The sequence below is a fragment of the Scatophagus argus genome, chromosome 13 (genome assembly GCF_020382885.2).
Source record: "Scatophagus argus isolate fScaArg1 chromosome 13, fScaArg1.pri, whole genome shotgun sequence".
NCBI classification, from domain to species: domain Eukaryota; kingdom Metazoa; phylum Chordata; class Actinopteri; family Scatophagidae; genus Scatophagus; species Scatophagus argus.
In genome coordinates, this window is record NC_058505.1 from 23295117 (window position 1) to 23320948 (window position 25832).

General features: G+C 38.2%; 1 protein-coding gene across 1 annotated transcript in view; it reads right to left on the reverse strand.

Annotated features, from left to right (window-relative positions):
• Positions 1–5938: 5938 nt before the first annotated feature.
• LOC124069299 (junctophilin-1-like) overlaps positions 5939–25832 on the reverse strand; it is an 83085-nt gene continuing 63191 nt past the window's right edge. Inside the window, exons 4-7 of the mRNA XM_046408333.1 lie at positions 20041–20301; positions 17146–17576; positions 15696–15792; positions 5939–6567 (exon numbers count right to left, since the gene is read on the reverse strand). Coding sequence (XP_046264289.1) covers positions 15712–15792; positions 17146–17576; positions 20041–20301 — 773 coding nt within the window. The 3' untranslated portion in view covers positions 5939–6567; positions 15696–15711. The remainder of the gene's footprint in view (positions 6568–15695; positions 15793–17145; positions 17577–20040; positions 20302–25832) is intronic.

A 25832-nucleotide genomic window follows, 5' to 3' on the forward strand; every position in this document is an offset into this window, starting at 1 on the left:
AATGTTCAAAACCAGAGAAATGTTGATCCTGTCTGAGTCCTGTTAGCTATATTTTTATCTCCATTTATGCACAAGATACCATTAATTACTCTTTAAAAGGTGATTAGTATGGTGAAAGTGGTCATCAGTTAATTGTTGCTTGTGAAATGAGACAGGAACCTGGAAAGTAAAGGAATGGGACAAAAATCACACCAACACATGATGTAAAATGTTTTAATTTATCTCCACAGAAACAACTGCCAAGAAAAATAATTGACAATATGTGCATTGTATCACCAGCAAATTTCAACATGATTGCTGTATTTAGCAATCAAGGCCAATATTTAAAATAAAGTCACTAAGTTTTAGAAAAATACTGTCAAATGCATTTAAACCATACACAGTATACAGTTATGTAAAATTCCTTTACAGCGAAAAAAAAAGAGAGTCATTATTACTTCAGATATCAGTCATATTAGATTGTCCTGTTGGAGAATTTGCAGTAACCATACTGTTCAAATAACATTTTCAGAAGAAAAATATTCCTCATTCCATACACATCCATTAAAGGCACCAGTTTTAGTACCTAGAACCTATTTAATAGAACACCTATTTCATAAAACACCCATCTCATAGACAAGCTTAAATCTACCTCAAATTAAATTAATGACCCTGGCTCAATTTCAAATTTGCTTCAGTTTTTCGTAGCCCACAAAAATATAATAAATTCAAGACTCCCTCCTCTTCTCTTCCTGTTTTCCTCAAACACAAAGAAATTTCAGAGCAATGCTGTTACAATGCTTTCTGTCTCTCTCCTCTTTCTCCAACAAGCTTGTTTCTTCTCTAAGATCATACCTGAGTAAACCGTGATGTTAGCACAGCAGCCACACTCCAGCAAAGGCCCAAAGATTCAGGTGTGAATATTCCATCTGAAAACAGCACTGAATTAAAATAGCACAAGGGTCTGATGAAGCTCCCCTGGGCCCTTAGCCTATAAAAGATGGCCCATTAGCTATGACTGGTTTGTGTTGACTTTAGTTTTAATAAATCAGTCTTAATTTATGTAAAATCTTGCCTGGACCTCCTACTTGTCGCATTCCCATTAACACATTCACATAACAAATGGAGGCTGGATCATCTGGAATAGAAACTCATTTTGTAATAATTTAATTCAGTCTTAGTGTAACAAATGAGGAACTGTTGATTAGTCTGTTGGCGACCGGTATGACTTGTGACTGAGTGGTTTTTGCCTTTTGGTATTTGACAGTGTTGGTAAAGTTTTGTACCGCCCTAGAACAGTACCACCCTGTCAACAGCCAACACTTTAATTTAGAACAGTGAACAGAGACTTTCACTGAAACCACTAATTGGCACCTTGCAGCCAATCAGAACCATGGTGTAAGTATATACATGCTACTGATCAAAGGTACAAAGTCCCTTGTAAAAGTTCATCAAGGTTGAACTTAACTCAGACTTACAAGTGACTACAGTGATCACAGCAAATCCACTTAAATTATTTCATTTTGCTGTAAAACTGGTGTGACCAGGCCTTAAATGACAGAAGCAAGTATGTGATATTGTTAGAAAAGTTATTCATTTACTGGAGATTGGATTTAATGCAGGCACTTAATAGCCAAAGCCATTGTCTGCAAATTACGCAGCACAGCACCATTCATGTTTGGCATTACATAAACTTGCCACAGTGCATCTGAAGCTTTCAGTTCAACCACATAATGGTTGACCTTACTGTACATACAATATGTGTTCACTAACAGCCACACAACTGCGCTAATCAGCCACTGAACACAACACCATTGCTCTTATTGTCTTCCACTACAGTGGAAACAAATTCAAGTAAAAAAGATTCCATAATCAATCCAAAACCTTCTAAAAACTCAGCATCTTATCTCAATACTTTCATTTACTGTAAACCCTTTTAAAATAAATGACATGAAAAACAAAACTTTAAACAAACCTTTAAAATAAATTTCTAATTATCTAAAGTCAGTTCTTTGAAAGGTCAGGCTGACAGTAAGCTCTTCAGTGTTTACCAAACTTAGATTTGTAACATCTAAGGAAATTCAGATCTGCAAAAAGCTCCAATATACCACTTTTTAAGCTGCATCAAAATTGTCTTTGTATTGTGTCTTGAGTGTAATATGATATTTAAGACCTCAGCTGTATACCTGTTATATGAGTGTTCAGAACAATTGAATGCCATGTTTTAACACACCGCTTTCATTTTAAAAATGCACTTTTGTCACTCTGAAAATCCAAATAATAGCTATGTGACTACAGTTCAAATAATTCTGAAATGAGAAGTTATATATTCACTGATGTTTAAAGGTTTATTGAGTGTTTAGTTTAGAAATTCTGGTATTTTTAAACATATCCCTGTGTTTACATATTTTGGTGTATAAATTAATCATACTTAGGAAAAGTTATGGCAAATCGCCTCAGCAGGAAGGAAGGCAGCCGCTACATGGTTGCAATGGCTGCAACGTAATCCTCTGGGGCAACCCAGACTTGCAAAGGTACTTCCACTAAAAGTGATTTTGGTCACTAACAGGGTGACATTGCTACTCAAAATATCTTACCACAGAAAAGAATCCTTTCTACTGACAGTTCTCAGTAAATTCCAAAATTCTCTCTACAGCATTAATTGCCATTTCTGGAGCTATTTTTCTAGAACAACTCACCTCTCCTAAGAGACTTCTTCCTGAACAAAACTTGTGTTTCTGGTTAAACATAAAGGATTTTACTCTATCAAATAAAGGGTGTACCTCTTTAGTGATCCTTTCGGTAATGTAATTTTTGATGGTGTATGGTATATTTTGGAGGTAGGGGGACTAACCATTTGGTAAGTATGAATCATTTACACACCAAACGTGTAAATATAGGACCCAGGTTTAAAAATACCAAATTTTCTCTTTTAGGTACTTAACAGAGCTGATATCAGACTAAAATGGCAATCACTCAGTTTACATTTTCAGTCGACTTGGTGGGCTGGATGGATTCAAAGTTGCGGACCCAGGCAAACAGAGTTGCCAAAAAAAATCAACAGGATGGGCTGAGTACAAGTTTTTTGTTACTTTTTATATCTAGTACAGGTATACGGAACATACAGCCACTTCCTAAATCTCTGGATAATCTTTGGTGATACACAAGATCATATTTTCAGTTATGTTGCATACTCTAAGATATGTAACAACAATTAGCTATCTGTGTTATAAGAGAGAATAAGCTATTTCCCTGCAGATAGTGGACAGTGATGGAATGAAGAAGATGTTTCTGAACATCAGTTTCAGTGGGATCCTATTAAGAAATGGGAATGGAGCTTTTCATAAGGTTATTCATCGAAAATTGCACTGTAAGCACCATACTGCAGCCTTGGTGGGCCTGAAGTTTCAAACACATGTAAAGATTTCACACACTGATTTTTGCTGCAAAGTTGCTGAAATCCATTCCAAACTGCCAACAATTACTCACAACTAATGTAACTGAACACACTTTATACATTTTACTCTGACATCCAAAGTAAAAAACTAGCTTTCGGCATGCTAAAACAGGCACCACAATCATAATAAAAATAAGTTATTCTAAATCCAGCAATAAGGGTGGAAACATATTTAAGACAACATTTTTTCTTTTCCTAATGTAAACTGCCACAAAAGTTCAAATATTCTAACCCCTTTTATTCAGAAACCAAAAATATATTCCACATGCCATCATGTGTGTCAGTATCAACTGATTTAAAAAAGCAAACACTTTTTAAAGTGACTTTTCATTCAAAATTTTAAAAATTTACCTCACAACGTAGGACTAATCTTCATCAAAAATATGCACCTGCTGAAAATGGAGCTATCAAACACAAAACCCTCTTACTGTCTGCTTCAGAAGAGTTTCTTATTTTCACAATAATGATTCATTTTTCATGTCTGTCATTTCCTAATTATTTTGTGGATAGTTTCCTCCAAACAATTATAACTTAATGGAAATTATGTATTAATAAAATCATAAAATTAAACACATTAAATACACACTTTAATTTTTTGTATTATGGAGGATTCCATGGTGGTCTGTGAATATAATTTTTGTACTACTACATCATAACCACTGTGTGTGTGAGACAGTGTCTCCAAACTGTACTATGGTGACTTACAACATAACAGAAATCATTATTATCAGCTCATTATCAACAAAATATTTCCTTAACAGAAGAGTTATTTACTGGTAGTTCAGTGAAAGCAAAACACAACAACAATACTACTACTAATAATAACAATAATAACATCCAAACTTAAACGTTGAGCACCTCCACCTTTCCCAGAATGGCCAGAAAGCCATACAGTTTAGTTAGGCTAAAACTACAAAAACAAAGTTAATCGTAGCCCTTAGCAAAAGTAGATGCAAGTATCAGCTCTATGCAAAAGAGAGAAAATAACCAACAAACAATAAGAATTATTTTCTTGGGCTGATACATAGTTGTATCTTAGTATGTTGCATAGTCCAAAATATAGTATTCTGTTTATATAAAAATGATGAGAACATCAAATTTGAGTAAGTACTGTACCATACATAGACATGTTATATAATAAAACCAGTGTAAAGATCTACTCTTCTTTAAGCCTGTACCTCTGGTAATTCATTTTACAGGTCATCACGCTATTTTAGGTATTGTTGTCAGCTTTGGTGTTGAAAAGGAGAACAGAGACATCATAAAAGAAATTAAAACCATGTTTTACACCTTTCACATATATTTTGGTTTTTTTGGATTTGGATTTTGGATTTAATCAATGACTATGTTTTGCTCATGCATAACTACAAACCTATGGTCACTGATTCTTCATCATTCAGAATATTAGTTTTGTTCATTCAGCTCTTGCAGAGGCACTTGCGTTGGGTTCACTATGTGTAGCCTTCTAGTGCATTGAAATGCCTTCACAATACTGACTTTACTCACAAACACATAGTATTTCTACTGAGAATTCAGATCGTGTTAAGAAAAAAAATGCACTCCCCGATTTTACTAAGCATTACCTTACAGCTCACTGTTTTTTTGTGTTTTGTCATAGGACTGAAATTGTCAATGATGAATTTGAGAAATTAAGACTTAAATTAAGATTTGCTACCTCACTGTACTATTGCAATCCATTAACAATCCCCTTACTTGCACAAATCAATTCTTTATTTATTAGGTTCATTTATTTACAATTTTCATTGTCACTCCTGACAATGTTACTTACATGTTGTGTATCTGCCAATGGAATGGAAACTGAACCCGCAAAAAAGGAAATAGTTCACAAATTCATAGTCAGTAATCACTTTTTGCACTTTACAAGTCAGAGTGTATCTAAATGCATTGAACTGGGCTGTGTATTGAAGTGGCAATTTCAGTTAAATCATCTTCTAGACACACTGGTATTAACAGTGAAGGCAGATGCAACACATCAAAAACAGGCAATTCAGTTCCAAAATGAGAACTTTGACCCCTTCTCTTAAACACAGTGCAAAGAGGAAATGCACTAAGGAATAAGAACATTTGCAAAACTGCAATGAACATTTTAACAAGAGGAGAAATTTTAAATGTAGCTTTATGATCTCATTTTGGAATAAAAACCCTATGATTTTCTAACATGCGCCTGATGTGGTTTTTAAAGTGGCAGGCCTTGAGACCCACAGTACAGATCAATAGACAGACTGATATAAATAGAACCACTCTCTCTCTCTCCTAGGACATGGCAGATGGAGAATGAGCCGAGCACTTCACATTCCTGGCTGGAGCCTTCTCATCCACCACCACGTCATTGTGTAAAATGGTAAGGCAGCTGTCGGCTTCCATCAGCTGAAAGTGTATCTTTGGACCCCACCCCCCAACCACCACCAAAACAAAAAAAAACAAAAAACAAAAAACTAAATAAATGAAAATCCCCCCACCCCCACCCCCACACAGAAGCAGACAGAGATATGCACAAGTTTGGTTAAGTTAGGTGGGATGGATTTTTATGTAAGAAAAAAGGTGAATAGAAGCAAAAGTCAACAACCACTGCAAAAACTTGAAGGTAACTTTTTTGAAAATTGTTTTATATAGCAGACTGATTACACATGCTTTTAATTGAAGCACTCCAACAGATGGATGGAGAAGACATACAAGCACACATCTTATAGGCATTTATAAGCAGTATAAATGCCAGATCTCACACTTACTAACATTCACTGTAATCTCCAGGCCTCTTGTTATGTCGAACTCCGATAGAGGGCCCAGAGGCCCCTTTCAGAGCAGTGACTGCTTTCTTCAGTTGTCAGTGTGGAGTCACAAATCATCATCAGTCCAACCAGGAAGGATTCAGACACCAAGGGTAAGGGGTGGGGGTGGGGTAGGGTTATGGGTTGTGATGGAGGTTTCATCTTTCTCTCTGCTTTCCCCTTCTCTCTGCTTCTTCTTGTCCTCCTCCTTCATTAGGCTATTTTCAGTCCTCCATTTTGCCTGTGTCTGCTGTCCTGGCTGAAACAGTTTTTTTTTTTAAAAAAAGGCCCCTTTGGCTGATGGAGAGTTAGCCACTTGGCTGACAAGTTTGGATGAGTCCACTGCAGGGTAAGAACAGTTAGGGATTAGGAATATACTGGCATTAATTTATGCTGAATGACATTCAGAAGCTGTGTTGCCAGCCATACTGTAACTATGCACATATCTTAATGTAACCTAATTTAAAAGCAGATTTCTTTATGTAAAAAACCTGAACACTTACTCTAACTTAGATAAAGCCCTTCCCAAAACAACAATTTTACAATCATGGCTTTGAATTTCTCTGTATGTAAGTGCAGAGTCCATGCCCATTAATTCAGCATTTCAAATATTTTAGAGGTGGTGCCTTGTTTTATTCTTTCCAGCCAAGAACACAAAAGCAAAAGTGTAAGAACCAGATTAAACAAAGGCGCCAATGTGTTAATCTGCTCTAATGTAAGCTCCAAATCAGGGTGTTTGGCTATTTCACAATCTCCAGCGGTCAATCTCCAGTCTTCACAACAATCACCACCACTATAGAATATTATCCACTGTGTAGTATTTTTCCACATTTTCTGGATGCTGTTGATGATAACATTAATTGCTCTGTACTGCTCTACTGGGGAAGTTTATATTCCAGCAAAACCAAGGCACCGTTTCCTGAGATAGAGCTATGTATCAGTTAATCTTTATCCTAAAAAAACATTAAACAACATTAACCAAACTGTGAATTAATGATTAGATCTTACGTTTTCCCTATTATACGTTTTCCCCATTCTAACAGTACACTAACTAGTAAGGGTGCTCTGTTCAGGATTTTGGGGGCTGATTCACCAATAACTGGAGGCAATATTGCCTTTGCAGAACACCAATCAAAATATTATTTTTGAATTTTATTAGTATCTAGAGTCGTTAACTATTCATCACACAATAAAAACATAATTTAAATTTTGAGGAAATAAAGAACTGCAATTTTTTTGCTTGACTCAAAGAAATAAGTTTAAAACAAAATAAAAAGTTATCTGTAAACTGTAAAAAAACCCCAATAAATAATTTAGTAAGAGTTTGGTAAAAACTCTTGTGTCCCAGTCCCCTGCTGTCTCAGTTTGTGTCCTGAAGCCTATTACTCCACCAATGGGTCATTGCTTGTATCTGATTACTTTCATCTCCAACAGAAGTTTGTTAAAATGTAGGCTATGCTGCCATAACTACTGACCCATAAGATGGGGGGGGGGTTAATATTCTCAGAATTTTTGAGAATAAAGTAGCAATTTTTCCAGAAAAAAATTCTGATATTCTCGGACATTATAAAGATGCAAATTTACGAGAAAATAAATTCACAACTTTAAGAGAAAAACAAATTTGTGATAAAAAAAAACTTTGCATTCGTTGTTTTTTGTTAAGGAATCACATCGCATTGCCAAGATGTCATCGTCATTGCATGCATACAGTCTATGAGTGCAAACGTAGAGAAGGTGCTGAGGACCCATGGGCCATGGCGTCCGGCAAGTTTACCTACAGCCAAATACAATTTGTACCTCAACGCGGCTTAGATAAGCTGCTGTCATACATTGCTCACTAAATACACCTAAAATTTGCATAGTCTAAAGAACTACTCAGAAAAGTGTAGCCTAAGTTGCTAGCCTCCTTTCAGTTATTTTAGTTATTTTGGTTTAGCTACATCTGTAGTTAATGCTCACACTTCTGTTGACTCTCAGCCAAACGAATGCCATGTTACATGCATAATTGGCCCATGAATCAGATTTTAATACTAATTGGTGACAAATTGTGTTACAATTTACACTTGTGTGATGTACAGCTGTGAGTCACGAACAGACTTTGCTAGCCTTTACAGATGTTAAAGATACTTAAAACTGGTGGCCAAAAGTAGGCTCTATTGAGGCAAAACAGAAAATTAAAAATGTATAAAATACTTGCCAATCCAGATAATAAGAATACTGTGTAGTATTCCTTTAGTCTATTTTTCCAAAGCAGCTGGATCCAGCTGGGCCTCTCAGACAAAGTATATATGACATTATGTAAACTGGAAAAAATGAAACTGTTTCAGAGCATTAGTTTAACCTTTTCAGGGGGGTGTTCCTTCACAGAATTGCCAGTCATCACAGTGTCAGAGTTCTTACAACAATGTAGAGTTGCTGAAGAATTAGTGGAGGAGGAGGAGGATTAGGTACTATTATGTCTAAGATAAAAGCTCCATTCACTTGTGACTTCTACAACCTAAGCTCATTTACAGTAACAATGAAACTTCAGCAGTAAAATATCAGAAAACTGGTGTGTATATTATAACCAAAGAATGAAAGGTTATTTGCCATTGATGGCAAATCATCATTTTATGTGAACATATTGAATTAATATTTGTAGTTATAATAAGCAACTAATATTTATATATCTATCTATATATATCTATAGGGATCTGGCCAAATACATATGGGGATCGGCTGGCATTGATGAATTTCTGCAAAAAACAAACACTACTTCATAAACAGAAGATGGGCCTTTTTGAAAAGCTCTGGCCAAAGCAGTTGAGAAACCAAGCAGACACACTTAAACCTGAAGATGAAATGGCAAACATTAAATCCCTAACCCCTTCAAGGAAGAGGCGGGGAGCTAGTCATTGCAAAATTGAAATAGGGTGGTTGCACAGTGGGAATGGACAAGTAAAGCAAATGAGAGCAAAACAAAGAGGGGGCACAAGGACAGTACTTCTTCAAGTGGAATGTGGTATGGATACTGTCCTAGAAAAAGGAAAGAATTTCTTCTTTCCAGAAAGAATATCAGGATGGCACGGTGGTGCAGTGGTTAGCACTGTTGCCTCATCGCAAGAGGGTTCCAGGTTCGAATCCCGGTCTACATTGCCCCTAGGTGTGAGTGTGTGTGTGTGGTTGTCTGTCTTTGTGTGTTGGCCCTGCGATTGCAGTCCAGGGTGTACCCTGCCTCTCGCCCATAGACAGCTGGGATAGGCTCCAGCTCCCCCGTGACCCTGACGGATAAGTGGTAAAGATGGATGGACAGAAAGAATATCAACATGAACGCATTTCGACTTCGAATTGTGGGATTACAAACACAATCCAATCTGTGAGGATGTGACCATTGGTTTTATCCATGAGTTTTGCATGACCAGGTTAAGCTTCTATATTGCTACTTTCCCCAAGGAGGAGTCCCAGAATAAGAGTGCCACAGGTGACACAGAATCAAAAGAAGGTGATGAGATAGTAGTGATAAATGATCATGATGATGATGATGATTATCCAGATAGTCCACTGCTGGATGCTGATGACACAGAGCAAGAGAGAGTGGATGATGTATATGAGGAAGATGGTGAAACTTTCAACAATGGCATGATGGCAAACAGTATGAGGTGTGTTGCCTGTAATTGATATCTATGATATCCTAGGTGCTCGCCTCATCACTGATCATTATACTGTGGCAAATGTAATACTGCAAAACAATTCAGAAAATGACTTCATACTCAATGTTATTGATGAAGTTACATTTGGTCCAGGCGGCAGTGAACATGCAAGTGATGACAGTCATATGCACACTGAACCATATAATTTTGAGGTCATGCTCCAACAGCCACCCACCAAGTCAGATGTGTCCAGTGATATCCCCCTACGACAACCACTATCAATGTTGTACAATGCACCTTCAGAACAGCCCTCAACATCACATGAATCCAGAGATGCACTGCTACAACAACCACCCACCACATCTCCTTAGATAATAACCATACACCATTGCAACTGTCTTGATGAAATGATCAGTGGATTCTTGGATTCAGCAGTGCTGAGACAACCTTTGATTATAAAACGGCAACTTCCTGATAATACAGAGGAACATGGTGCTGCCTCAGGTGTCGTTAGAGACGTGTATTGTTCTTTCTGGCAGGAATTTTATGATCGTTGTACAATAGGAACAACTGTAAAAGTCCCTTTTTTTAGGCATGACTTCAGCTGTGAAACTTGGAAGGTCATGGGCAGAGTTGTGGTTGTAGGTTATCAAACATGCAACAGTACCTGCCAGTAAAGCTGGCTCTTCTTCTTTTGGAGGAGATTTTGAATGGAGCAGTGTGCAGTAACCTACTTGAAACTTTCATGCATTTTGTGAGTTGCCAAGATCATGACATCCTCAAGAAGACTCTTGATGATTTTTCTTCTGTTGATATGGACGAGCTGCTGGATGTCCTTAAGAATTATTTCCAATTTCAATTTTCAATTTTATTTATATAGCACCTTTTACAATCAAAATTGTCTCTAGGTGCTTAACAGAAACCCAGAGCCTGAACCCCTGAGCAAGCAGACAGTGGCAAGGAAAAACTCCCTTTTAACAGGAAGAAACCTTGAGGAGGACCCGGCTCACAAGGGAGAACCATCCTGCTGATAGTTGGCTGGGTGAATGTCGAACAATCATAGCTAAAACACTCAGAGGCATCCTTATGGACACAAAGAGCTTGTGCAAAAGCCAGTGTATGTTATTGATTGCTGGAGGGTTGTGACCCAGCCAAATATCACCCTTAACCATCATGAGCTTGCTGAGATGTGTAGCAGCCTTAAACCAACTTCTAAGAAAGTCCAGGGACTCCTTCAGTTCCCTGCAATGATGACGCCACAGCAAAGGGAGGTAGAGAACCACCTTAAAGGTATCTCAGAGAGATAGATGAAGAGAAACTTGGCAAGTTTCTACGCTTTGCCGCAGTGATGTGATGACATTTAACAGAGTTGAGATTTTATTTTCAGCAATGTCAAAATTCACAAGAAGGCCTATTGGGCACACGTGGATGTGTCCTAGAGCTGACTGACCTATGACAACTTCCCAGACTTCCATTCTGAGTTCAATGCTGTGTTTGACAGCAACATCTGGATTATGGACATAGTGTAGATCTCGCTAAACTGTGTTTTTTTCTGTCATGTATTCCTTCTTTGATTACGATATACCATAGTGACACCAGGCTATGTAACAATTGACATACAGGATGTATTTTTCTTTCAGCCAAATCAAAAGTTAAATGTGTCACGAAATGAAGTTGGTTTTACTATGAAAACAGTTGACAGGGCTGTCATTTGCAAGGAGTTACCCTGTGAAATATTGTGGTTTGCTATACATTTTTGTGCTGTAACATAACATGTAACAACATATTGTTTAAAAAAGAATTTTCAAGTTAATTACACAAACAGTTCACAAGAATTCCATCCCTATCCAATTAGAAGTATTTTAGTTCACTAAAGAAAGCAGTTGGAGCCTTTAAGGTCCAATTTTTGAATGTACTGATGGAAAATGCAGGTGTTTTATGAGTTGATATGTTCTTTAATGTTTAATGTTCAAAATGACATTTACTCTTATTCTATTATTATAAATTGAATGTGCAACACACAAGTTTTGTTTACACATGCTATGTTTAATGAATATTTTTTTCTTTGGCAGACACTGTGATCAAAATTGACTAGACTCTAGACTCAGAACAGTTTGATGAGAAGCAACTGGTAAACAGGCTTTAGCTGAACTGATATACCTGTATGAATTATTATACATTATAGCCTACTGTAAATCAGCAACATCATATAATAAAGAAGTTCAACAAAGTAGCTGATTATTGAGGCAGTCAAAAGCCATGTTAGATGTTTTGAAGTATCTCTGCTCTCAGTGAAGTATATAGTTCTGCAGCTTCAAAAGCATCAGTAGGAGCCTCCCATCAGTTCTCCTGCATTAGTAGTACACAGAGCTCAAACACTGTCTCATCACATGGGAATGGACCCTAGGGTGTGCACTCATCCTTGCATATGGCAACTTCCTCAGAGTCCACTGTTTTGAGTTTATCTTTTCTGAGTTTATTTAATATGATTCATTATTTTATGTCACTAACTGTGTGTCCAGTTTTCCTCATAGTTTTATGTCTCTCCCTCCCTTTCTTTCTCTCTCTTTATCTTTCTGCAGGTATCTCTCCATTCAGATCTACATGCTGAACTGCATCTGGCCCTCTGACAAACCCAGTGTCTACTGTCAACATGTGCCTATATCGTTTGTACTATTACATCTAACTTGAACAACATATCAGCTAAAAAACAAATACATACAATACACAGTCTTTCAAAATTCCAATTATTACAACCTGTCATGTTTGTCCTTTGTAATATATGATGTTTATTGCATGTATGTTTCTGTCTCTCTTTTATCCTCACTGTCCTCTCTACCTCTTCTTTCCCCCCTTCACTCAGTTGACTATCAGAGGATAGTTCTCTCTTGTGAGACGGGTCCTGCTCAAGGTTTCTTCCTGTTAAAAGGGAGTTTTTCTTTGCCACTGTCTGCTTGCTCGGGGGTTCAGGCTCTGGGTTTCTGTAAAGCACCTAGAGACAATTTTGATTGTAAAAGGTGCTATATACAGTGGTATGAAAAAGTATCTGAACCTTTTGGAAATCCTAACATTTCTACATAAAATCACCATCAAATGTGATCTGATCTTTGTCAAAATCACACAGATGAAAAAACAGTGTCTGCTTTAACTAAAACCACCCAATCATTTATAGGTTTTCATATTTTAAGGAGAATAGCATGCAAACAATAACAGAAGGGGGAGGAATAAGTAACTGAACCCTCTGCCTAAGGAGACTTAAAGGGCAATTAAACCAATTTTTACCAAACTATTGAAGTCAGGTGTGTGCCCAATCACTGATGAGTTGCTTAAAGCTGCCCTGCCCACTATAAAAAACACACCTGGTAAGAATTGTCTTGATGAGAAGCATTGTCTGATGTGCACCATGGTTCGCTCAAAAGAGCTGTCTGAAGACCTGTGATCAAGAATTGTTGATCTGTATAAAGCAAGGAAAGGATACAAAACCAGCTCTAAAAGTCTGGATGTTCACCCATAGACAGTCAGAGAAGTTGTCTACAAATGGAGAGAGTTTGGAACTGTTGCTTCTCTCCCAAGGAGTGGCCGTCCACCAAAGATGACGCCAAGAGTTCAGCGCAGACTACTCAGAGAGGTAAAAAAGAACCCGAGAATGTCTGCTAAAGACTTGAAGGAATCACTGGCACAGTCCAATATCTCTGTGCACACATCAACTATATGTAAAACACTGGCCAAGAATGGTATTCATGGGAGGACTCCACGGAGGAAGCCACTGCTTTCTAAGAAAAACATTGATGCTCGTTTAATGTTCGCAAAAAGGCACTTGGACACTCCACTGAAGTTTTGGCAAAATATTTTGTGGACTGATGAAACCAAAGTTGAATTGTTTGGGAGGAATACACAACGTCATGTGTGGAGGACAAATGGAACGGCTCACCAACATCAACACCTCATCCCCACCGTGAAGCATGGTGGAGGGTGCATCATGGTTTGGGGCTGTTTTGCTGCCTCAGGGCCTGGACAACTTGCAATCATCAATGGAAAAATGAATTCAAAAGTTTATCAGGATGTTTTGCAGGAAAACCTGAGGCCGTCTGTCAGACAGTTGAAGTTAAAAAGAGGATGGATGCAACAAGACAATGATCCAAAACACAAAAGTAAATCAACTTCAGAATGGTTTCAGAAGAACAAAATACACATTCTAGAGTGGCCAAGTCAGAGTCCAGACTTGAACCCCATTGAGATGCTGTGGCATGACCTCAAGACAGCGATTCATGCCAGACATCCAAGGAATCTGACTGAACTACAACAGTTTTGTAAAGAAGAATGGGCCAAGATTAGCCCTGATCGATGTGCCAGACTGATCTGCAGCTACAGGAAGCGTCTGGTTGAAGTTATTGCTGCCAAAGGGGGGGCCACAAAATATTAAATGTGATGGTTCAGTTACTTATTCCTCCCCCTACTGTTATTGTTTGCATGCTATTCTCATTAAAATATGAAAACCTATAAACGTTTGGGTGGTTTTATTTAAAGCAGACACTGTTTTTTCATTTGTGTGATTTTGACAAAGATCAGATCACATTTGATGGTGATTTTATGCAGAAATGTGAGAAATTCCAAAAGGTTCAGATACTTTTTCATACCACTGTAAATAAAATTGAATTGAATTGAATTGAATAAAACAAGATTGTATAACAAAACTTGAGTAATAGTTCCCTGTGCTACGCACAATAAACAAAAGCTATATAAACTAATAAACCACAAGTGAATCCAATTATTTTTTAATTTAACCACTTTTATCTTTCCACATTTTAGTTTCATGATTAAAAAATTATTTTTATGTACTGAAATGAAGAGCATAAGAACAATTTTGTTTATCTGTTTGTTCTAAATGACTCTTCACTAAGACCCGTACTCTGTCAAGTTGTCAGATCTTGCATGAAGCCCACACTGTCACTGCACTGCACTCCTTGAAGAAATATTACATAATTTTTGGAAAAACAAAAAAGTGATTTCAGAGAAATGCAGACAGCAGTCAACAGTATGTGTCTGAAGGATCCAGGATAACAAACCACAGTAAGAAACAGTTTAAAAAGATAAAGAGAGAAGGTAAAGAATACAGATCACAGTGTAAAACTGAAACAATATTTGGAGCAGAGTCAGTCTGGGTTGCATGATTGTAAAACATGTGTGATTCACAGAGTGAAATTTCCATTTTTTAAAAAAAGGGAGTCTGGTGCATTTGGTGAGAGTGACACAGCAGCTGTTTCTAAAATATGTGACTCTTCAATCTGAGCCTGTCAGTGGCGAAAACAAGAACTTTAGGTGGACATACTTTGATAGTCGAAGTTGTACACAACAATTACATTGCCAAAATTGTAGCCTTCATTGCAGCTCTAAACTTTGAATCTACACACACAAAAATATAAACATAGTGCTCAGATTTAACAATACCACTTTGAGGAACAACACTTTTCCTGTAAAACAGGTAGGTCTTTATTCGATGTTGATGAGGTGAAAATATTTAGAAGCTCTGATTTCAGATTTCAGATTTTTGGAAAGGATGTTTGCTTCACTCATATGTCCTTTAGTGATTTGTCACACCTAACGACAATGACGTGACACTTTTTCAGAAGAGAAAACTTTTCAGAACAAAGAACAGATGTTGCTGACCTCGTTATCTATTCTAGTAGCTGTTTTGCAGTTAAATTCTGCATTTATAATGCACGACTACCACAGCTGTTTGCATGTGCAGGAGACAATAACCCATGCTCAGTGAATGTGTATGGTCATGTGAATACCTGTGTACATGAGGACTAGACACAACTAGTTAACATAAATTCTTACCTGAGTTCAGATTTGGTCAGGTGAGGAAATGCACAAAAATGATTGCAAGGCCCACATTCAACAGCATCACTAGAGCCACCAATATAGAGTTAGGGCCCTGTGAAAACACAGAAAAAACTTTATGTTGTATTATGCCTTCTGAGTTAAGTCCTACTACGTTAGCATATGCTGTATATATGGCACACAAATTTAGTGCATGGCCTCCATTATAATCCCCATAAGCAACTATTTGCAACAGTTCTTATGAGCTGACTATACTAGTGCAACACCGACTAGCTATCAAATTGTTCAATGGCTGGTACACCTAGTCTAGCACATAGAAAAGACGTATATTATAGGGAGATAAAATAGTTTAGTACTAAAACAAACTGTGGTGTTTAAAGAGAGAATGACCTGCATATTTTTGCTGTTGAGAAAGCACCACATTGGTGAGCCCTTTTCTCCATAAATAACTGAGCTGATTTTTTCATGTTAATCTAAGTTATCGTTGTAGTTATTAATAAGCAAAAGCTGACAGATAGTGAGCAATAGTTGGAGAATTCCAACAATATCACATCATTGTTTTCAGTGTATCATCTTAAAATTCCCATCAGTCTTTGAATATAAAGTGAATGGTTGTCAGTAGTATCATTAGATCAAATATCCAAACTTGGTTGGCTTATCTAAAGTTTGTCCTGATTACCAATAAATACAACGCCAATGTCATATCATATTTTACAATGATTACAAAATGTCAAATATACCACTATTGTAATTGTAAATTGTAATATCTAAAATGTTACTTAAATCTGTCTTTTTTTTTCTCTAAAGAAAACAAATCAGGTCTACTTAGGACTAGGTTGAGTTCAAAGAACTGTTGTAGAAAAACATGCAACTCCACTATTTTGTATGGTTATTTTTATGCTGAAACAGTATATATCTGTGTTTCCTTGATATAATTCTTTCTTGTTTAATACTCCATAGACAACCAATAAATACCTGTAATTTAATTTATAGAAAATACTTTCAATTTAAATCAAAACCACAATATTGTTTTTAATTATATATTGTTTATAATTACATATTTTTCATCAGCTCTTTCAGCCCTTGTTATGTGTCAGGACCATAAGAACACTAAGTTGTCTCACACACTAACTTAAGTTCTCTGTTTCCAATCCATATGCAGTTTGATAGTCTGTTTTGTTGTCTATGTAGCTAAACTGGAAGAGCCAGGCAATCATGTGCCACTAAGGGCCCAAAATATGTTCTAGTTCTAGTGCTCCCTTTCATGTCTTTTGCTCGCTGGTGTAGCTATGTTGTTGGGTTTGGCTTTGTAGAGTCCAAGTCTATGTATTATTCTCTGTCTGTCTATTTGGAAATTACATCAAGTGATTTCAGTGAGCGGTGTACTTTCAGCCAGAACAAAGCATGAGTCAAAATCAAACATGTAGGGTAACTTGATCTAACTTACCGACTCCTCTTCTACAATTTCAGGAACTATTTCCACACTAGCTTTCTTGGTTTCTGTGAGGCTCTTTGGTTTAATTGATTCCTGTCTTTTTGGCTTTGGAGGCTCTAGTGCTATGGTGCTGTCTTTTGGTGGAACTGGTGAAGGGCTAGGGTCTGGTAAGAATTTTTGTGTTGTCACTCGAATCTGTTTGGCAGGTGGTGGCAAGCGTGCAAGGCTTGATGGGTGAAAATCATCCTCCACACCAACTGGCTCTTCGGGTGGTGGAATTTTGACATCTGCCTTGACGTAGTAACCATGGTACTGGGAGTGAATTTGCCCATTGCTGGGGTAACTGCTGACTGTTGTGGTAACAGCCGGTCTGACTGCTGGAGGAGCCTCCTGTTGTCTTACTTCCTGTCTGACAGAAAGTTTTGATGCTGCCTTTGTTATGCCTGCCAAGCAGAAGAAAGGTAAATACAAAAAGAGAAACAATGAATTAGCGGCCAAAATTGTAAAGCGCTTTGGATAAAAACCCTACTGCATAAATGAAGTGCATGTATTGTGCCTGGATGCATTACAATAATGCATAGATCCCTGATAATAATTGATTAAATTAACAATATAAGACACATTACACTGACCCTAAGTTAACTATGATCCATTACAACCAAGGAAGACTATCTTGGTTCTATTTTAAGATTAAGATTAAGATTAAAGTGACATATTTTGTCATTGGAGGGGAACTCACTCCAACAAAATTTGTTCTCTGCATTTAACCCACCCAAGTGACGTGCACACACACACACAGCAAACCCGGGGCAGTGGGCGACCGCGTGCAGCGCCCGGGGAGCAGTGGGGGTTAGGTACCTTGCTCAAGGGTACCTCAGCCATGGACACCGGGACGGGGAATCGAACCAGCGATCCACCGGTTAGGGGTCCGACACCCTAACCACTGATCCACGACTGCCCCAACACTTTCTGTTTCAATTTATAATACCATCCAGAACAAAAGAGAAAAAAATAACAGACTACACTAACAGACAGTGATTATTCTGCACTTTTATATTCAAGCATTATCTATATAATTATTATTGTTGCTATTCAGTTATTCAGTCCCACTTCCAAACTAATATTCTATAGAGAGAAATTATTCACAAATGTACATTACATTATGATATGAAAACAACAATTTGTATGTAATTTTGGGTACTCATAAATATGTGGTCAAATCGACACACAAATACCAAGCAATGTGGACACTTCATACACCATAACTTTTGTTTGAATGTTTTACATACATTCTTTTGTATATAATGACAGATTGTTCAGTGTGTATGCACAATCAGTTAATATGCATTTGCATGTGGAGTTTTGGGACACTTCACAGGCTCTGGCTCAACACAGGTTAATAATGTCTAGGACAAGTGCTGGTGGAAAACTGGGACATCTAGGCTTTTAGTGAATTTGTGTGTAACTTCAAAGTGGGAAAAGTGTTTTTTAAAGAGAAGCTTGTCACTCCTTGATTATAACTCTGTACAGTACAGTACTTGCACTCTTTATCCACAACTGCCCAAAACCCAAATTGTCATGCATTGTGCAAATACAGACGTCCTGATTACTCAGAGATGGGTGAACAACCCAAAAAGATGAGAGTAAACGGAACAGTGAGTAAGACATGGAATCTTCTGCAGCCAAATTTCTCAAGGTATCCATGAGGAACTGATTTTGCTTTCTTCCAAGTGAGGGTCTGTTTCCTCCCACCTGCCAACTCTATTGTTGGCAGGTGTAGTTAACCTTCCCTCCCATTCACCCAAACATTCACACACTGACAGAAGAACACTAAATTGCCCAAGGACACTTTGGACCAGGGATTGAACCACTGACCTCTTGATGTGGATGGTCACTCTACTTCCTGGGCCATATTAGAACACCCTGAATTATAATGAGGTCAATATACTGCTGAAACACTTGACTTCAGACTGATTATACTTTAAATTCTAAATTCTAAAAAGTTGTTTGAGTTGTTTTCCATTAAATTTCTAATTTTGTGTTGTTTTTCAGTCAGAGATTTTTATATATTTACTATCTATCTCTAGGACTGGGTTCATTTTAAATTATCTTTGTGAACCATAATCACTGTAGAGCTTCATGGTTGTGGTCATGTATACATGTACATGTATACATCAGAATCAGAATCAGAAGCCTTTATTGTTATTGGACAAGGAATACAAAGAAATTGTAACAGCCTGGGAGTGGTGTTATTCTAAATCTACATTTAAGTATGTAAAAGACAAGACAAGTCAAGTCAACTTTATTTGTATAGCCCATTTTTACAAGCAGTTTGTCTCAAAGGGCTTAACATAACATCATAGCGTATATAGCATATATAGTAAACAGGACAAACTCGGCCCCAAACTCGGTATTTGCCTGTAGCATGCTGCTATGATAAAATTAATTAAAATAAAATAAACAATGTGGTTTCTCCTATGAAACTCCTCATGCATATTTTCAACCAAATAATCAAAAAGGGATTGTGTATTTCCACACCTATTTCACATGTTAATCAGTGTAATAGTGGAAAAAACTCTCCTGTGGAATTTGATTACTTACTTTATTCATCCAATTCATGATGAAGTTGGAAAGGTTTAGAGAAATTACATGGGTATGGATAGACTATTATTGACAAGCTTGATAAAGTGTCACAGAGACTGCACAGGCAGACAACTATTGCTTATTTATGACCTGGACAGACATGTGTGTCACTGTCAGTATTGCAGCCATTGATAATGATAATGTTATAAGTTTTAACCCTAGATAGGGGATTCCTTGGAACTTGGAAATTAAAACACAGAATTTCAAGTAGTAGTATATATCTCTAGGCTCTAGGTCAGGTTAACAATAATGAAATTTGCTTACCTGCTGTCACAGACTCAGCTGTTGGGGTTTTATTCTCTTTCCCAGCAGTGGAGGAAGTTTTGCCGCTGGAAAGGGTTTTTTTAATGGCTGTGGGTGAAGGAGTAGGGCTGGGACCTGGGCTCTGAGATGGAGACTGGGAAGGTGTTGTGCCTTTCCGGTAAAAATGAGGGCTCCCTGATGGAGATTTTTCCTTTTTCTCTTCGACAGGAACATCTTTCACCTCTGCTGGCTCATTATACTTCTGCCGTATGTAATCAGGGCCTGAAATAACATAAAGCATGTTAGATTTGACAGGTTTAAAGGATAATTCTGGTTCATTAAAACTTGGGTATTTCAAGTTGTCTCCATCTGTGATTAAAACAAGGAACCACTGAGATCTGGAACAAGGCTTTATCAGAATCAGAATCAGAATTCCTTTATTTATCCCTTTTTGTACAGACATTGCACTTGCAGTATTCCCGACCAAGAAAGATAAGTGAAAGGTATAAAAATAGGATAAACAAAACAAGATAAGTATAAATCAAAAATTTAAAAGTACAGTTATTTACATAAATCTAAAATCTGAAAGTACAGGTATTTACAATGTGTTCCAAATTTTTTTTAAAAAAATGTAAAAATATAGGTATGTTCATGTGTAAAAACAATATATACATTGTGTATATAAAGTGAGTGTGTCCGTCACAGTGCTGACAGGCAGGAATGATTTCCTGTGTCGCTCTGTGGTTCATCGTGAGAGTAAGAGTCTGTTGCTGAACGAGCTCCTGTAGCTGATCAGCACATTGTGGAGAGGGTGAGAGGGAAAGTCCAGTATAGTCCTTATTTTGGACAACATCCTCCTCTCAGACACCACTGTCAGAGAGTCCAGTTCCTCTCCCACAACATGGCTGGCCTTCTTAATGATTCTATTGAGTCTGTTAGTGTCCCTCACCCTCAGGCAGCTGCCCCAGCAGACAACAGCATATGTGATGGAATAAATATTGGACAATTGGAACAAATATAGAGGTATATCAAATGATAAAATTGCACTAATATTTCACAGTTTGTGATACATGTGTGCCCTTGTCCATGTCATGGGTCAGGAACAGTCAACAGTGATGGTGGTTGTGGTGGTGTGTGTGTGTGTGTGTGTGTGTGTGTGTGTGTGTGTGTGTGTGTGTGTGTGTGTGTGGATGTGTATTCCTGTATTGTAGTTGTGAGGACAAAAATATGCCTCCACTGTCACACTGTGGGGACCTGCCCTACTTATGGGGACAAAATGCAAGTCCCCACAACCTAAATAATTAAATATTAGGGTGGAGAGTCGCTTTAAGGTCAGGGTTAGGATTAGGCAAGTAATGTTTATTGTTATGTTGAAGTGCTAGAAGCAAAGGCAACTGGATCGTTAGGTTGTTGAAAATGTTTCACCTCTCATTCAGTCAATTCAGTTTATTTCTATAGCGCCAATTCACAACAAAAGTTATCTCATGACACTTTCCAATTAGAGCAGGTCTAGACCAAACTCTTTAATTAAATTGTAAATAGAGAGAGCCCAACATTCCCCCTTGAGCAAGCACTTGGCGACAGTGGCGAGGAAAAACTTCCTTTTAGGAGGCAGAAACCTCGGAGCAGACCCCGGCTCAAGATGGGCGGCCATCTTGACCGGTTGGGTTGAGTCGTAACAGATTTAAATCAGATTATGACTAAACAGTAGTAATTGCAGTAGGTTTTGAGCAGGACGACAGCAGGACCGCAGCAGGAGGTCCAGTCATGATCGATAGGAATCTGCGGGACAAGAAAGCACAAGGACTCCAGGGAAAAAGTTGAGCTAGTAATATGCATTAATGAGACATGAATGTGTGCAGAAGGAGAGGGAGAGGAAGAAAGAGCTCAGTGCGTCATGGGAGGGCCCCCGGTAGTCTAAGCCTATAGCAGCATAACTAGGGGCCGGCCTAGGCCAGCCCTAACTATAAGCTTTATCAAACAGGAAAGTTTTTAGTCTACTCTTAAATATAGAGAGGGTGTCCGCCTCCCGGACCGAAACCGGAAGATGGTTCCATAGTAGAGGAGCTTGATAACTAAAGGCTATGGTTCCCAATCTACTTTTGAGATCTCTAGGAACCACAAGTAGCCCTGCATTTTGGGAACGCAAAGTTCAGGTGGGATAATAGGGTACTATTAACTCTTTACGATAGGATGGTGCCTGACCGTTCAGGGCTTTATAAGTGAGGAGGAGAATTTTAAAATCTATCCTGAATTTTACAGGTAGCCAATGTAGAGAAGCCAGAACAGGAGAAATATGGTCTCTCATGCTGGTTCTTGTCAGTAGTCGTGCTGCAGCGTTCTGGATTAGCTGGAGAGTCTTTATAGATTTATTGGGGCAGCCTGATAGAAGGGAGTTACAGTAATCCAGTCTGGAGGTAATGAATGCATGGACTAATTTTTCTGCATCTTTCTGACTCAGGATGTGCCTAATCTTTGCGATATTGCGGAGGTGAAAGAATGCAGTCTTTGAAATATTTGCTATGTGTGAGTTAAAGGACATGTTCTGGTCAAAGATAACTCCTAAATTTCTTACAGTGGAACTTGAGGCCACGGCTAAGCCATCTGGCAATGCAATATCACTGCATAATTTGTTTCTAAGGTGTTCGGGGCCCAGAACAATAACTTCCAGTCCAGTGAGCTCACATCACCAGTTAAAGGACCAATACCTGACCAGATAAACTTCGGTTTACTGATTCTGCTATTGTGTGGTGTTAGTGTGGGACTCAAAAACTGAGCTGGTGATCTTTATTGTGCTCTTTGTTCTTCTCTCTTTCCCTTCACACTTTTACACCGGGCATTGAGGCCGCCACAGGGCCTAAGCACGCGATCACGAATCTCCTTACGGAACACGTGATGCTCGAGGGTCTTCCCCCCTTTGTTTGCCACGTAAGCCACACCCCGTGGCCACTCACCATCTTGGCTCTGACTGATACGTCACTCACAAGACCACCCCCTATCTTAGCACACCCCGCGTGTCACTCCACGGCCACCTTGGCTCTTACTGATACTCTTATGTGACTCCACCATGATTTTCCCTTTCTCTCTCTCTTCCCTTACTTACTTACTTGTTTCAGTGATTATCCCCTATAATCACTGACATTTCTTGCTAATAACTAAATTGTCCCTGCTGATGCACAACAACAGGCACAGTAATTATCTGGAAAATGCTGTGATAGTTTCTGTATAATAACTCTGATGCAGGGGTGCTAAATGCTAAACAATCTGTTTCTATTTAATATCTCAATAAATTCAAATTCAAATTCATTTGACACTGTTAATGTCTCGTACAGTAAGTGATACAGATTGAACACGGAAGTACAAACTAGCCTAATGCAGGGTAAACTAGCCTGGCTAGCCACTTAAGTTAACACTTAACAAGACTTATTTCAATTCAATTCAATTCAATTTATTAATATAACGCCAAAAGTTATCTCACGGCGCTTTCCTGCAGGTCTAGACCAAACTCTTAAATTAAATTGTAGTATAGAGAACCCAATATTCCCCCTCGAGCAAACACTTGGCGACTCTCGTGAAGAAAAACTGCCTTTTAGAAGGCAGAAACCTCAGAGCAGGCCCTGTCTCAAGATGGGCGGCTATATGTCTTGACCGGTTGGGTTGAGGGAGAGCAGGAGAGAGAGAGAGACGGGGGTGGGGCATGAGAGAAGGAGCACACAAGCAGAGCTTGCATAGAGCATAGCAGCAGTAATAATACCTAAGTACTGGAACTGTAGATAAAGATAATGACAATGAATTATACAGAAGGGTGGTTGACGAATAACACAATTCTGACTGTCCATGTGTCACATACTGGTAAAAATTTATATTTTATTTATATTTTTTAGACTATATATTTAAATGTTGTTCCTCTGACAATATATAGTACAATACTACCAAAAGTGTTGTGGGTATAATAAGATTTCTTAGAGTTTTGATCCAAACATCAAAGATGTCATATGGTGTGACTGTCCGGCATATGAGTGCCCTCACAAATAAGAGCATATTTCCAAATAAATTATAAATATTTGATAGTTCTACAGTGCATATAAAATAATAATGTGTTATCAATAGCCACATAAAGTGTTGATGCATAATGTCAAAACAAATTCTGTCCAAATACATTTTGTCCGCAAAATGGTCGTCATACGGTGTGACGCTATAATCTATTTTTTGAACAGGCAATAATTTGAACATCTTAATTATTAAGAGGACCACACCCAACCAGGAAGTTACAATAACATTTCTGGAGTGGAGTTGCAAAGTCATGAGGTGAGTTGTGCTTTTTGATTTTTAGTTAAAAAGCTATGAAACACATCACCAGTAGTGGTCAATGTTTTGTTTCTTATGGTGTGACATTATTTGCATAAAAAATGAATATTTCTCACAGATTTTACTTATAAATTCTTAAAAAGCACTGCTGTGTTGTGCACTAGTAGGAGCAATTTGTTATTGGCAAAAGAGTCAATGATCTTAGGTGATAATCACTGAAGCAAAAATCAGTGTATGCTTTATACACTGATTTTTGCTTTAATGATTAAAAATCGGGGCACTACCCTGTCACCAGGGACCAATAGTCAAATTAATTAATAGGAAATAACAGTCTCTTAAAATTATGAAGGATGAATCCGAGCACTGACTGTCATGAATTCAGTTGTTATTACAAGTACATACACAATAACCACAGACAACGACAGGTTAAACTACAACAGGATTTATTAACCAGCAACAACCATCCAGAGATAAGTATCACTTTGTAATAAACACTATTATAATCTAAGGTTTATCTATACACATTAACTATTAACTAAAGATAACACAGGTACAGCAGTATAGAGTATAGGTTACATGGGTGTGCATATATACAGGAGTGTGTGTGTGTGTGTGAGAGAGAGAGAGAGAGAGAGGGAGAGATGGCGATGGAGACCAAGATGGCAGAGGGATGGCACGGGGGGGGGGGCGTGTCCCTTTAGGCCAAGATGTCGGGTCGTCGCGTGAGTGACGTCAGCAAAACCAAGATGGCAGCAGAGTGGCACGCAGGATGCGCAGCTCAGAGCCAAGATGACGATTACCCACTGAATGTGGCTAACTTGGCAAACAAAGACTACAAAGGCAAAGATCCTCGAGCGTCACGTGTCTCGCGAGGAGATTCGTGATCGCGTGCTCGGACCTCTAACTCATGCCCATGTAAAAATGTGAGAGAGAAAAAGATAGAAGAGGAACTTAAAGAATTAAGAACCCAGTAAAGATCACCACCTCAGTTCTTGTGAGTCTCACACTATCACCACACAATAGCGGAGTCAGTAAACCGAAGTTTATCTGCTCAGATATTGGTCTTTTAACCGGTGATGCACGAGCTCACGAAACTGATGGATTTGGATGATCGGTAACAAAAATTAAATGAGTGCGGTGCTTACAAGCGAAAGTCACACATTAGCAACTCTATCTTAATAATGCCGGTAACAAAAATTAAATGAGTTAAAGAAAATCACGTGTAAATAACCCTACTTTACACTGTCTCTGCCTTAATAATGCGTCTGCCTTAATAATGTACTTTACTGTTACTGTGAGTTGCTCTGCTCCTTCGGAGTTGGAAAATTAATAATCCATTTAAACATTCGCCGTGTTGTCCTCAGCGGGGTGCTGGTGATCCGTTGTTTCGCTCCTTTGGCGATGCGGCGTATCACTGTGTGTCCCTCGGCGGCAACGGGGAAAATCACCGGTGAAGAAAAAAAAACTAACTTTGTTTCATCCTTAAACAAAGTCGGCACACGGCT